This window comes from Loxodonta africana, chromosome 21, assembly GCF_030014295.1.
Source record: "Loxodonta africana isolate mLoxAfr1 chromosome 21, mLoxAfr1.hap2, whole genome shotgun sequence".
Taxonomy (NCBI): Eukaryota; Metazoa; Chordata; class Mammalia; order Proboscidea; family Elephantidae; genus Loxodonta; species Loxodonta africana.
Genome location: NC_087362.1, coordinates 63615539 through 63628742, shown reverse-complemented (window position 1 = coordinate 63628742; position 13204 = coordinate 63615539). Strand labels below are relative to the sequence as shown.

The following is a 13204-nucleotide window of genomic DNA, read 5'->3' as shown; positions in this document are numbered from 1 at the left end:
ATCTGCATCTTTTTGTCAAGATGGTGCAGTGGGCTCACATTTGTGAATGCCTTCTGATTCAAACACATAGCAATGAGAGATAACACATTAAAAGAAAAGAAAAAAGACATAGCTGGGCTCACAAATAGCATATTGTTGTGGACCAGAAAGAAAAGTAAACATAAAAGGATAAACTGGGTTGAAGCCATGGTTCTGTAAGAGCTCCAGGTGTGGAAACAAAAGTGGCAATTCTGAGTTTAGTTCCTGTGTGGTGATAGGGACTAAAAGTTTACCACTGGAGATGGGGCTATTACTAGTCTCACTGCTTGAAACCAGCAGCGGGGGTAAAGCTCTACACTTCATAAAAGGAAACTGAAAAAGGCTACCATGTGGGGCTATCACTTTTATGAAGTTGTGAGTTTTGAGAGGCAGGAGAAGACAAATACAACTTCAAGAATAGAAATTGAATCAGGCTGCTTGCTTGCAGAATTTAATGGGGAGAGAATGTGATGCCCCAGATCACCATTATGTGAGACTTGGCCTTGGACCGGTGAGAAAGGTGAGCACAGATGGAAGGAGAGGTGGGAAAAAGCCAAAAGAAAGACAGAAAAAACCTTTCACTCAGAATTAGCCTTCAAAGCACAATACCAAAATAATTGAAGAAAATAAATTTTGAGAAAGGTAGCTAACAAAATCAACATAAATTTTGAGAAAGGTAGCTAACAAAATCAACAATGAGAACATGAATACATTCCAGACGAGATTAATTTTATAGACAAGTCAGTCAAAGACTAAAGTAGGCATGCTCAAAATACTCAGAAGGTTAAATGAAAGCATCATATTGATAAAAATGACATTTTAAACAAAACAAAACATGCCAAAATGGAACATGAAAAAGAACAAGTTACAAATTTTGGACATGCAAAATGTAGTCATATTGAGTCATAATATAGATGAGTGAACTTCAAAATGAATACAGTTGAAGAGAATTGGTGAATTGGAAGAGAGTTCTGAGGAATTCATCCAGACTGTAACATAAAGAGATGAAATATTTAAAAGAAATAAAGAGCAGTTAGGACAGTTAGAGAATAGATTTAGAGGTTCCAGCATATGTCTAACAGGAGTTTCAGAAAAAGAGAATAAGGTAATGATGGAGAAGCAATATTTGAAGAGCTACGAATTGAGAATTTTCTTTATTTGAAAAAGATATGTGCCTTCAGATACTTTGAGTAGTATCATCATGGTACTAAGAGTATCTGAGGACTCATCATGATACTACTCACAGTATCTGAGGGCTTATCATGATACTACTCACAGTATCTGAGAACTCATCTTTTTCAAATAAGGAAAACTCTTAATTCTTAACCCATCAAACCCATTGCATCTCAATTCTTAGCTCTTCAAATATTGCTTCTCCATCATGACCTTTATTCTCTTTTTCTGGTACTCCTATTAGATATATGTTGGAGCCTCTCAGTCTATCCTCCAACTCTCCTAACTGCTCTCTATTTCTTTTAAATCTTACATGTCTTTATGCTGCAATCTGGATGAATTCCTCAGAACTTCTTCTAATTCACCATTTCTCTTTTTAATTGTATTCATTCTAAAAGAAATCTTAATAGACATGACAAAGAATGCAGATCACCTACAAAAGAAAGATTCTTATTAGCAATAACAGATGCTAGGAGACAACAGAAAAATAACTTAAAACTGCTGAGGGAAAATTATGGTTAATATGGAATTTTAAACTCAAGTAATCTTTGATTCCTTAGTGAGAAAAATATATTTTCAGACGTAAAAATACTAGGAGAGTTACCATCCATGAAACCTTACTGGGATTGTCAAAAGGAAAAGTGAATCCAGATGGAAGGTTTTTAATAGAAGAAACAAGGTTGAGTACGGAAATTGATAAAATGTTGGGAAAACTCACATTACCATTGATTAAAAATACTAATTTTTTGTTTTAAAATAAATATAAAGCTAAACTCTAGATAACAGTAATCAATGAGGAGAATGCAGGAAAGGAAGACATAAAACTTGTGTGATCCAGTATTAAACCAAAAAACCAAACCCAGTGCTGTCGAGTCGATTCCAACTCATAGCAACCCTATAGGACAGGGTAGAACTGCCCCATAGAGTTCCCAAAGAGTGCCTGGTGGATTTGAACTTCCGAGCCTTTGGTTAGCAGCCGTAGCACTTAACCACTACGTCACCAGGGTTTCTGATCCAGTATTAGGGACACAGAAAAAGGGACATACTACTGACTATGGATTTCTAAAAATAATAAGAAAATGTGATACATTTGAGAACTTAGGTGAAATGGATGTATTTCTAGAAACATAAATTACTTAATTGCTTCAAGAAGGAATAGAAATCTGAAGAAAGCAATGAAATCAACTGAATGATAATCAAGTCTGTCCCCCAAAAGACAGCAGACCTTTTTATAACAAACAGGTAATTCTCACCTTCTCTCTCACCCCTTTTAAAAAGTTTTATTGTAGTAAAATATACATAACAAAAAGTTTGCCGTTTTAATGATTATAAGTGTATAGTTGGTTACATTCGGCACGTTGTGATACCATCACCACTCTCCGTTGCCAAAAGTTTTACATCACCACAAACAGAAACTCAGTTCCCCTTCAGTTAACGCTTCCCCAGTCCCTTCTCCCCGTAGCCCCTGTTAATAACTGATATTTGTCTCCATACATTTGCCTATTCTAGATATTCTAGATATTTTTTATTCCAGATAGATTCTAGAATCTATTCTTTATTCTAGGTAGATCCTAGATAGAACATTCTAGATATTTTAGGTATTTTACTGGGTTAGACATTTCATATAAGTGGAATTGTACAATATTTGTCCTTTTGTGTATGACTTATTTCAGTCAGCATAATGTTTTCGAGGTTCATACATGTTGTATCATGTGTTAGAATTTAATTTCCCTTTCTGGTTGAATAATACTCCATTGTATGTATTTACCATGTTTTGTTTATCCATTCGTATGTTGATGAACATTTAGGTGGCTTGCACCTTTTAGGAAACCCTGGTGGTGTAGTGGTTAAGTGCTATGGCTGCTAACCAAAATGTCAGCAGTTTGAGTCTACCATAGAACTCCTTGGAAATTCTATAGAACAGTTCTGCTCTGTCCTATAGGGTCGCTATGAGTCAGAATCGACTGGACAGCAGTGGTTTTTACGAGTTTTGCACCTTTTGTCTGTTGTGAATGATGCTGCAGTGAACACTGGTTTACAAGTACTGAGTCTCTGCTTTCAAGTCTTTGGGGTATATACCTAGGAGTAGAATTGCTGTGTCATATGGTAATTCTATTTCTAACTTTTTGAGGAACCACCAAACTATTTTCCATAGTGCTGTACCACTTGACATTCCTAACAGCAATGTGTAAGGGTTCTGATTTCTCCATATCGTTGCAAACACTTGTTAGTTTTCATTTTTTTGGTAATAACTGTGTATTTATCTTTACCATGTCATATTCTCAGTGAGAATAGGAGAGGGAATGCTGAGCTGGTTGAAATGGTTGAAGTGATTGTTTTTTTTCTTTTTATTTAAAGGAAATATAAGTATATATGAAATATTTGTGTCTTCCTTAGTGAGGCCTGCTTTACCACTCATGCCTTGCTAAAGGACTAGGTCAATTTCTCGACTTAGTATTTGAAGTCTTCACAAGATCACATAATTATATTTACCCTGAAAACTCATTAGCCTTTATTTGTGATTGTGTTTTGAAAAGACTCAGCGAAATTAAATGTGTATTGAAACTGACTAAACATGATGTATAGTTTAAAAAGCATTGTGTGGAAAATGACAAAGGGGTAAGAATAAGAGCAGTTAGTAGCACAAGCCTGAAGAGACAGAGTGGGAGGAGAAATACAGCACCTCATTTGTAGGTGAGATACACCTTCACATTGTGAGTTCACGTTGTGAGTCGTCGCCAGTTTGATGTTGTCATGCATTTACCCTACGACTCTCAAGCCAAATCTCTCTTTGACAAGCTATGCAAGCTCAGATACAGCTTAACTTTTCATAGTGAGGCAGAGGCGTAGGGTTAGAGTAAATTTTCTGACATCCAGTTACAAACTTTATGGTTTGGAATTACACAGTGCTTTGGGGAAGGTCTTACACCCCTTTTCCTTGTTGGAAGCTGTGGCAGTGGGCGGCAGCCCACGTGGATGGGTCTTCAAATGCTCCTCCTGCCAGGGGGGAGAGCCAAGGTTTTGAGCTCTCTCTCTGGCTTTCTCTGTGGCATTCGTGAGCAGCTTGATGTATTTGACATGACTGTGACAGCAAAGAAGCGCCTGAGCAGAGCAGCGTGCTGCAGGGCCCAGCTGTGTGGATTTATCAGTATGTCAGGCCGAGGAGCAGCAGTTAGCCAGCTCTGACAGTCAAACGCTAGCTCCTTCAACTTCCACTCCACAGTGCATTTTAATGTTGTGTGTGTTTACCAACTGCTTGGCATTTGACATAGACAAAGAAATTGTCAGAGCTGTTGCCCTACCCCTTTACTCTGTAGTGTGCTAGTCTGTGATATTCTCTCAAATAAATGGTTCATTGTACATGAACAAAAGTGTGCATTTTCCAGACCCAAACCAAAAATTATATGCTCTTCAACCTTATACTGAATTCCATGTTAAGGATTAATAGCCTTGACTTTGCCGTAAAAATTGCCGTTCCGCTTAGATTCTTTTTATAAGAAAGCTAAATTAAAAATTGTGACTAGGTATTATGTTTGCATAGTTCCTAAATCAAAACAATATAAAATAAAGATTAATAGCCTTGACTTTGTTTTTTTCTTTAAAGCTGTTCTGCTTAGATTCTTTTTATAAAAAACTAAAAATTCTGAATATGTAATATGTTTATGTAGTGCAAACATCAAAACAATATAAAATGGAATGTTTGGAGTCGTTTTGCTCCCATCCTTGTCTCCATCTGTTCCTTTTCCAGCTCCATCCCTGGCAGAGAACTACTTTGTTACTGTGTCACTTGCCCCTTCTGTCTCTCTGTGCAGATGGAAGCAGCTGTGAATATCTGTGTTACTTTTCCCTCTTATTCTTTACTTTTTCACTTGCCCATGTATCCTGGATGGAGGGCCTTTTATTTCATTAACAGGTTCCTCATCCTTGTTGACTGTCGCTGTTGCGTTGTGTTTCACTGTGTGGCTGTAACGCAGTTTTTTTCATTTCCCCTGTGGGTGGACACCTGTGTTGTTCCCCTTCTTTTTTTGTTTATTGAACTAAAATTCATGTATCATGAAATCCACCCTTAAAAGTATACAATTCAGTGGTTTTCAGTGTGTCCAGGCTTTTGTTCTACAAATAGCGATGCACTGAGTAACCTTGTGCATATATTCCTTTGAACATGGTGCCAGTATATCTGTAGGAGAAAGCTTCAGAAGTGGGATTGCTGGGTCAAAGTGAATTTTGATAGGAATTGCCAGTTGCCCTCCATAGGGATTGTACTGTTTTGCAGTCCTGACAGCAAAGTATGAGAGGGCCTGTTTCCCCATCGTTTTGCCAGGAATGACTTTGCCTTTTTATCAAGCAATTTTAAGCTATTTTAATTGCTTTATAAAAGCAATTTATAGCCAATTTTTCAAATTTTGATTTTCATATCCAATGTAATTGAATATTGATTCTTGATTGGCTTCACCAAGGTAAACATGACTAAAACTTCTTTTTAAGTTAATAATTTGCAATTTGTCTTGTCATTTAATTGGTAAATTGCAAGTAGTGAATGTTGATGTACACACCAGGCTTGGTTCAGCTTTGTGGTCTTAAGTTGGATACTTTTTCAACCTGTGTTTTTCTCCTGTCACATGGATATAATGATGTTCACAATATTAAAATGAAAAATTTTCAGTGGAGACAGATTATTTATATCCTGCTTGCTCTATAGTAGAACATTCTTACAGAACTTTATTCTTTTGATATAGCCTTCTAAGTTACAGTGTTGTATACCGTTTGATGCTCCGGGCCTGAACTGAGATGCTAAGAGGTTGTTTTTGCAATAATTTAGCTGAAGCATTAATTATAAGCAGAGTTCCTGCCTTCATTGGTATCTGTTGACCTTTGGGACAGATCAGTTGCTGTTTAATCTGACTTGGGTGGAGTATATAATTCCTTTCCGGAATCCATCCCTCTGGCACCTCCTTATGCACAGGTTAGCTTTGTCGGTGGATTCTCATGAAGAGATCTAAAGGTGATCTTTATAAGGTGGAGCCATTTCAAGGTTGGAGACATCACTGCTTTTAAGGATGACTTAAAAATTTTTTTTTTTCTTTTGCATTTACAAATTTTCTGGTGCTTTGTGCCTATAGAAAGGATGGAGAACAAGTAAAAGATTCATAGGAAAAAGAAGGCTTCACTGAGCTTGAAGGGAAAATTGAGGTTTAGATTTTGACTGCAGTAGTCATGGAGGTGTATAAACGTGCACATGTGTGCCTAGACATAGCATTCGTTCTTTCTGTGCCCCAAATAACGGCTAATGCTGAAAACAGATAATCCAGTTAACCAATTAATTGTCTGAACTAATGGTGTGTGAATTATAGTTACCATTACAAGTCTTTGAAAAAAATCCCTCGGAAGGAGGGAGTCACCTTATATGCATTTGATTCCTTATAAAATACTATATAACATAGTTACTTTGTTTGAACATTACAGACCTATTTGGGGAAGCCATAGAAGTCTGAGATGGCCTCACAGAAGCTGTGGATGCTTACAGTGGTTTCTTGGTAGAATTAGAAAAGAAGCAAAGATGTTTAATACAGATTTAATAATTATCCTAGAGATCAAAGATTGCTTTAAAAAAGCAATACTGTAAGTGAATATGATCTCCAGTGAATGTTTACAGGATGAGGAAAACTTTCAAACATCCTAATGTCATACAAGTGGGTACTTGTGGCTTGGGTTGGTATTTCCAGTGATAGCATCATAGAAGGATTCAAAAACTACTGTGTCTCAAACTGCTTATATAGACTGGAAGATTTGCTCTGGAAAACTATTAGATGACTTAAACGGTGACACTAGTGATGAAAAAGATCGTGAGGTCAAAGATACATGTCAAGAGTTTACGTCAAATTATCTCATGAAATGAGAGTGAATAAAATCAGTATTTCTAAATTAATGTTTCACATAATATGTAATTTAAGATGTGTGTAATTAATATGTATTATAATTGGCTTTTGACTAATTTGTATGTCTAAAAGTATATATTCGAGTTGACTAAGTTATTTTGGTATTTCCTCCATTGAAAAGGTAAGGGGATGTCTTAAACATTTTGGGTTACTTTATTTATATTCAGTCATATGTAAATATTATTTTTAAACAGAAACTGAGGCTTCTTGAAGAACTTGAAGACACATGGCTTCCTTATCTGACCCCCAAAGATGATGAATTCTATCAGCAGGTAAGCTATTTTAATATTTTTATCAATCTGTAGTGATACACTTAGCAGAGATACTGAGATAGTGAACCCCAGAGGTAATCTAGTCCGATCCCTGATTTTATCTGTGAGGAAACTGTGATCGAAAGAGGTTCAGTGAGAGGTGAAATGACCTGATCCGATTATCCATCCAGGACTTCTCATCACCTAGAAAGCACATAAACTCACAGTCTGCCTTCTGCTGTGAACTTCGTGCTTTAGCATAGTGGACTGTCTTTAGTTCCTCAGGTGTTCCATGCAGTTTCCCATTTCCTTGCCTCTGCTATGTTGTTTGTTTTGCCTAGAATATCCTTTTGCCCCTTATCCTGTTACCAGATGGCTAATTCTGCAAGACTTCACCTAACGTCACCTCCTTTGCGAAAACTTCCCCAACTGACCTAACCTTCTGTGCCACTTGTACCTTGTAAACACCTCATTGTACCATCTATCATGTTGTATTACATTTATAGGATTCTGTATCTGTCCTCCTCAGTTAGTTCTCAGGTGGTGCAAATGGTTAAGTGCTCAACTACTAGCCAAAAGGTTGGTGGTTTGAACCCACCCAGAGGTGCCTTGGATAACAGGCCTAGCGATCTGCTTCTGAAAGGTCACAGCCTTGAAGACCTTATGGGGCAGTTCTATCTCCCACACATGGGGTCGCCATGAGCCGGAATTGACTGGATGGCAGCTAACAACAACACCTTTAAATTACACATGACAAAAGTCCAAATCAAACTCCTCGTGGCAAAAAAAGGACATTTGTTACTTAGATGTCTAGGTTGTGTCATGGCTAAATCCAGTTTCTCAAAAGATGTTATATGATCAGTTTTTCTCTGTTTCTTGGGTTGGTTTTCCTCTGTGTGACTTCATACTGAATGGGCTCTCACCTGACAGCGTAAGATGACTCTGCCAGCCCAAGGGATATGTGGTCTTTAGCATCTGGGGTCTTAGAAGGTGATGGTGATTTCCTTTTCCCTGGTTCCATCAGATTCTGTGGGGAATGATATGTTGGCCTGGTTAGAGTCATGTGCCCCTCCCCTAACCAGTCATTGTATCCAGAGGGCTGTGATGCTCTTGTTCACTTGACTTATTTCATGTACTCACTCTTAGAGTGAGGTTGCAATAGGGAGATTCCCACCCCAACTACATGGACTGCAAGTCAGAGATAGATGGTTTCTCCAAAGGAAGATGGAGTACTGTTACCAAAGACAGAGAGGAATACAAGCTGGACCAGCAAAACCAATACATCTTTACCTATTCTTTCCTACTGGAATGTAAGCTCCTTGGGGTGTAGGAATTGGGACATAACATCTTTGTATCTCCGGCACTTAGTATGCATTTGTATGTAGCATACTCTCAGTAACTGTGGAAGGAGATGAAAGTTCACCCATCTAGATTCCAGGTCTCTTGGCATCCAGTGTCTCTCACCTGCATTCTCATTAAATCTACAGTCTTTCACCTGATCAGCCCTCTTATGGGTGTGCTTAGTTTTCTTCTTTGGCTCTCTTTCTTAATCCTCCCATTCTTAATGCAGCATACTTTATAACCAAGACGTCAACCTGAGCCTGTCTACCCTGCTTCAGATCCTGCAATGGCTGTGTATTACCTGGCTCCGGCATTTCTAGCATCATCTCCTCCACTCTTCCACCATTTTACCTACGCTGGATTTTTGCAGTATCTCACATTAGCTATGTGGTTTCATATTTGGAGGACTTCTTGCTGTATCCTCTACTGACATGCCTCCTTCTCCTTACTGGTCTCTTCTTCCCTGGTGAACTTCAGTGTTACCTGGTTGGAGCAGCTCAGTTGTCATCTCTCATGTGAAGCTCTCCTGACACCTCTACAGCCTAGAGAGTTGTCTCTGTTCCCTCTTATGTGGTCCTGTAGCACTTTATCTGTCCCTTTATCAGCACTTATCTTAGTTTATTGTAATCATCTCTGTGTATATTTATGGTCCTCATCCTCTGTGCCTTGTGTAGTGCCTGGTACCTAGCAAGTGCTTAATTAATTTGTTTGAATGAATGAATGCATATACGAATTAGTTTAAAAAGCAAGTTATATAAGTTTAGTATGATGTGAATTTTGTGTTTATACACAGTCACACCTCCCGTGGGAGGGAGCATGGCGAAAGGTCTCAAGGATATATACAGAAATGTTATATCCCAGGGTGATGGGGCTTTCTCCTTTGAGCTTTTCTGGTTTTCAAATGATCTGTAATGAACATGTATTCTTTTGCAATCAGGAAAAAAAAAAAAAAAATTAAAGTACCCTTAAGATAGGTGATCCCACAAAATGCAATCAGTTCTTAAATTCTTAACTAATATTTTCACAGATATAAGCCTCATGGTACATGATTACACGCATTGTTGTAAAGCAACTGCTGAGCTGTTTCAGCTTTTGTATCGTGAAAGTAGTACATGAAGAATCAAACACAAAAGGTTATCAGCCCACCTTGCTCTGAACCAGCCATACACTGGGGGATAAAAGGAAACCCAAATGCAAATAGAACAACTATCAAAGCTTCTCTTTCACGGTTCCAAGACCCACAGCAAACCCCGATACCAATATCTAATCACTTTAAGTGCACCTTATAACAAGGTTCTGTGCTTCAACAAAGCCTTAGTAAAAGTAAATCTGTTCTCCTAAAAGATGAAGTGAAAACACTTTTTAATGACATGAGTAAATAGAAAGTTCAGACCTGACATTAGGTCCCTTAAATAGTTCCTGGCCGCAGGAATGCCAGTCCACTGCCAGTCATAAAAACACAAGACTTTCTGCAGCTTCCTTACTGAGTCTGGATCATCTATTGTTTATTGATTCCTGCAGTGTGCCAGGGACTGTGCCAAATGTTTGATGAAATCCCCACAACAACCTCATTCACTTATTCCACATTTATGTATTGAGTATCTATTCTACTTCAGGCAGTGGTGCCAGGGGTTTGAGGAGTGATCATCATTTCTGTTTTAGAAATCAGTAAGACTAAGTTAAGGTCCCTAGGTGGTACAAATGATTTGTGCTTGACTGCTAATCTAAAGGGTGGTGGTTTGAGCCCAGCCAGTGGTACCATGGAAGAAAGGCCTGGCGATCTGCTTCTGTTAAGATTATAGCCAAGAAAACCCAATGGAGCAGTCCTACTCTGTAACACATGTGGTCGCTATGAGTCAATCACCTTGATGGCAACTAACAACAATAACAATAAGTCACTTATCAGTACATGGAATGCGTACAACAGATGACAGCAAGGGGGAGCGTAGCATTTTCTCTGGATAAAAGGGCAGCATTCACAGATATGGGAGCCAGAGTTCATTTTCTAATACTTTAATTCCTCATTTCTTTGTGGTCCCTGGTGAGCCAATAGAGGCTGTCTGCTTTTCTGCTTTGAGTTTTTGTTATGGTGGTGGTTGTTTTCTCTACGGTCTTCACAGAAGAAACTGCAAACCTTCTCTGATGGTGTTCTGAATTTAACAAGACGTACTGAGGGGCGTATAGTGTAAAAGAAAAGGCAAGGGCCTTTAGAGACAGACAAATATGGATCCGAACTCCAGCTCTGCAACTCCGATAAGTGAGTTAGGAAGCCCCTGATGGATTCTCATTAAACAGTTAGTACACATGTTGTTTTATGACATTGGTTAACAACCCCACAACATGTCCACACTCTCCCTTCTCAACCTTGGGTTCCCTAATACCACCTTTCCTGTTCCCTCCTGCCTTCTAGTCCTTGCCGCTGGGCTAGTGTGCCCCTTTAGTCTCATTTCATTTTATGGGCCTGTCTGATCTTTGGCTGAAGGGTGAACCCCAGGAATGACTTCATTACTGAGCCGAAAGGGTATCCAGGGGCCATACTCTCAGGGTTTCTCCAGTCTCTGTCAGGCCAGCAAGCCTGGTCTTTGTTTTTGAGTTAGAACTGTGTTCTGCATTTTTCTCCAGCTCTGTCCGAGGCTCTCCGTTGTGATCCCTGTTGGAGCAGTCAGTGGTGGTAGCCGGGCACCATCTAGTTGTGCTGGACTCAGTCTGGGGGAGGCCGTGGTAGACGTGGTCCATTAGTCCTTTGAACTATTCTTTCCCTTGTATCTTTAGTTTTCTTCATTATTCCTTGCTCCCGAAGGGATGAGACCAGTGGACTATCCTAGGTGGCTGCTCACAGTTTAGCTCCCACTTTTTGCCAGGCAGTGTTGTTGGCATTAGAGATGAAGTTGTGAAAATTGACAAAGATCCCTGCCTTCTTTCAGCTTATTTCCTGTAGGGCAGGGGTGGTGGTGGAGAGAAATAAACAATGACATAACTAAAACATGAATATGTCAGAAGGAAAACTGGTATGGAGATAAGTAAAGCAGGTAAAACAAAACAAAACAAAAAACCCGTTGCTGCTGAGTCAATTCCAACTCATAGCAACCCTATAGGACAAAGTAGAACTGCCACATAGAGTTTTTTTTTTTTTTTAAATAATTTTTATTGAGCTTTAAGTGAATGTTTACAAATCAAGTCAGTCTGTCACATATAAGCTTATATACACCTTACTCCATACTCCCACTTACTCTCCCCCTAATGAGTCAGCCCTCTCCCTTCTTCCAGTCTCTCCTTTCGTGACAATTTTGCCAGTTTCTAACCCTCTCTGCCCTCCTATCTCCCCTCCAGACAGGAGATGCCAACACAGTCTCAAATGTCCACCCGATACAAGTAGCTCAGTCTTCGTCAGCATCTCTCTCCAACCCATTGTCCAGTCCCTTCCATGTCTGATGAGTTGTCTTCGGGAATGGTTCCTGTCCTGGGCCAACAGAAGTTTTGGGGAACGTGACCACTGGGATTCCTCTAGTCTCAGTCAGACCACTAAGTCTGGTCTTTTTATGAGAATTTGGGGTCTGCATCCCACTGATCTCCTGCTCCTTCAGGGGTTCTCTGTTGTGCTCCCTGTGAGGGCGGTCATCGGTTGTGGCCGGGCACCATCTAGTTCTTCTGGTCTCAGGATGATGTAAGTCTCTGGTTCATGTGGCCCTTTCTGTCTCTTGGGCTCATAGTTATCGTGTGACCTTGGTGTTCTTCATTCTCCTTTGATCCAGGTGGGTTGAGACCAATTGATGCATCTTAGATGGCCGCTTGTTAGCATTTAAGACCCCAGATGCCACATTTCAAAGTGGGATGCAGAATGTTTTCACAGTAGAATTATTTTGCCAATTGACTTAGAAGTCGCCTTAAACCATAGTCCCCAAACCCCCGCCCTTGCTCCGCTGACCTTTGAAGCATTCAGTTTATTCCGGAAACTTCTTTGCTTTTGGTCCAGTCCAGTTGAGCTGACCTTCCGTGTATTGAGTATTGTCCTTCCCTTCACCTAAAGTAGTTCTTATCTACTAACTAATCAGTAAATAACCCTCTCCCACCCTCCCTCCCTCCCCACCTCGTAACCACAAAAGTATGTGTTCTTCTCAGTTTATACTGTTTCTCAAGATCTTATAATAGTGGTCTTATACAATATTTGCCCTTTTGCCTCTAATTTCACTCAGCATAATGCCTTCCAGGTTCCTCCATGTTATGAAATGTTCCACAGATTCGTCACTGATCTTTATCGATGCGTAGTATTCCATTGTGTGAATATACCACAATTTATTTAACCATTCATCCATTGATGGACACCTTGGTTGCTTCCAGCTTTTTGCTATTGTAAACAGTGCTGCAATAAACATGGGTGTGCATATATCTGTTCGTGTAAAGGGTCTTATTTCTCTAGGGTATATTCCGAGGAGCAGGATTTCTGGGTTGTATGGTAGTTCTATTGCTAACTTCTTAAGAAAACGC

At 39.4% G+C, this 13204-nt stretch overlaps 1 protein-coding gene across 9 annotated transcripts in view; it reads left to right on the top strand.

The window, feature by feature from the left end:
• The window catches only part of FTO (FTO alpha-ketoglutarate dependent dioxygenase), a 412272-nt gene that overhangs the window by 96190 nt on the left and 302878 nt on the right, over nt 1-13204 (top strand). For all 9 annotated transcript variants that reach the window (XR_010318897.1, XM_010596082.3, XM_023555597.2 and 6 more), the window contains exon 2: nt 7322-7399. Coding sequence is in view for 8 of the 9 variants with exons in the window: in XM_010596082.3 (XP_010594384.2) it covers nt 7322-7399 (78 nt within the window). In the remaining variant the exon portion in view is untranslated. The remainder of the gene's footprint in view (nt 1-7321; nt 7400-13204) is intronic.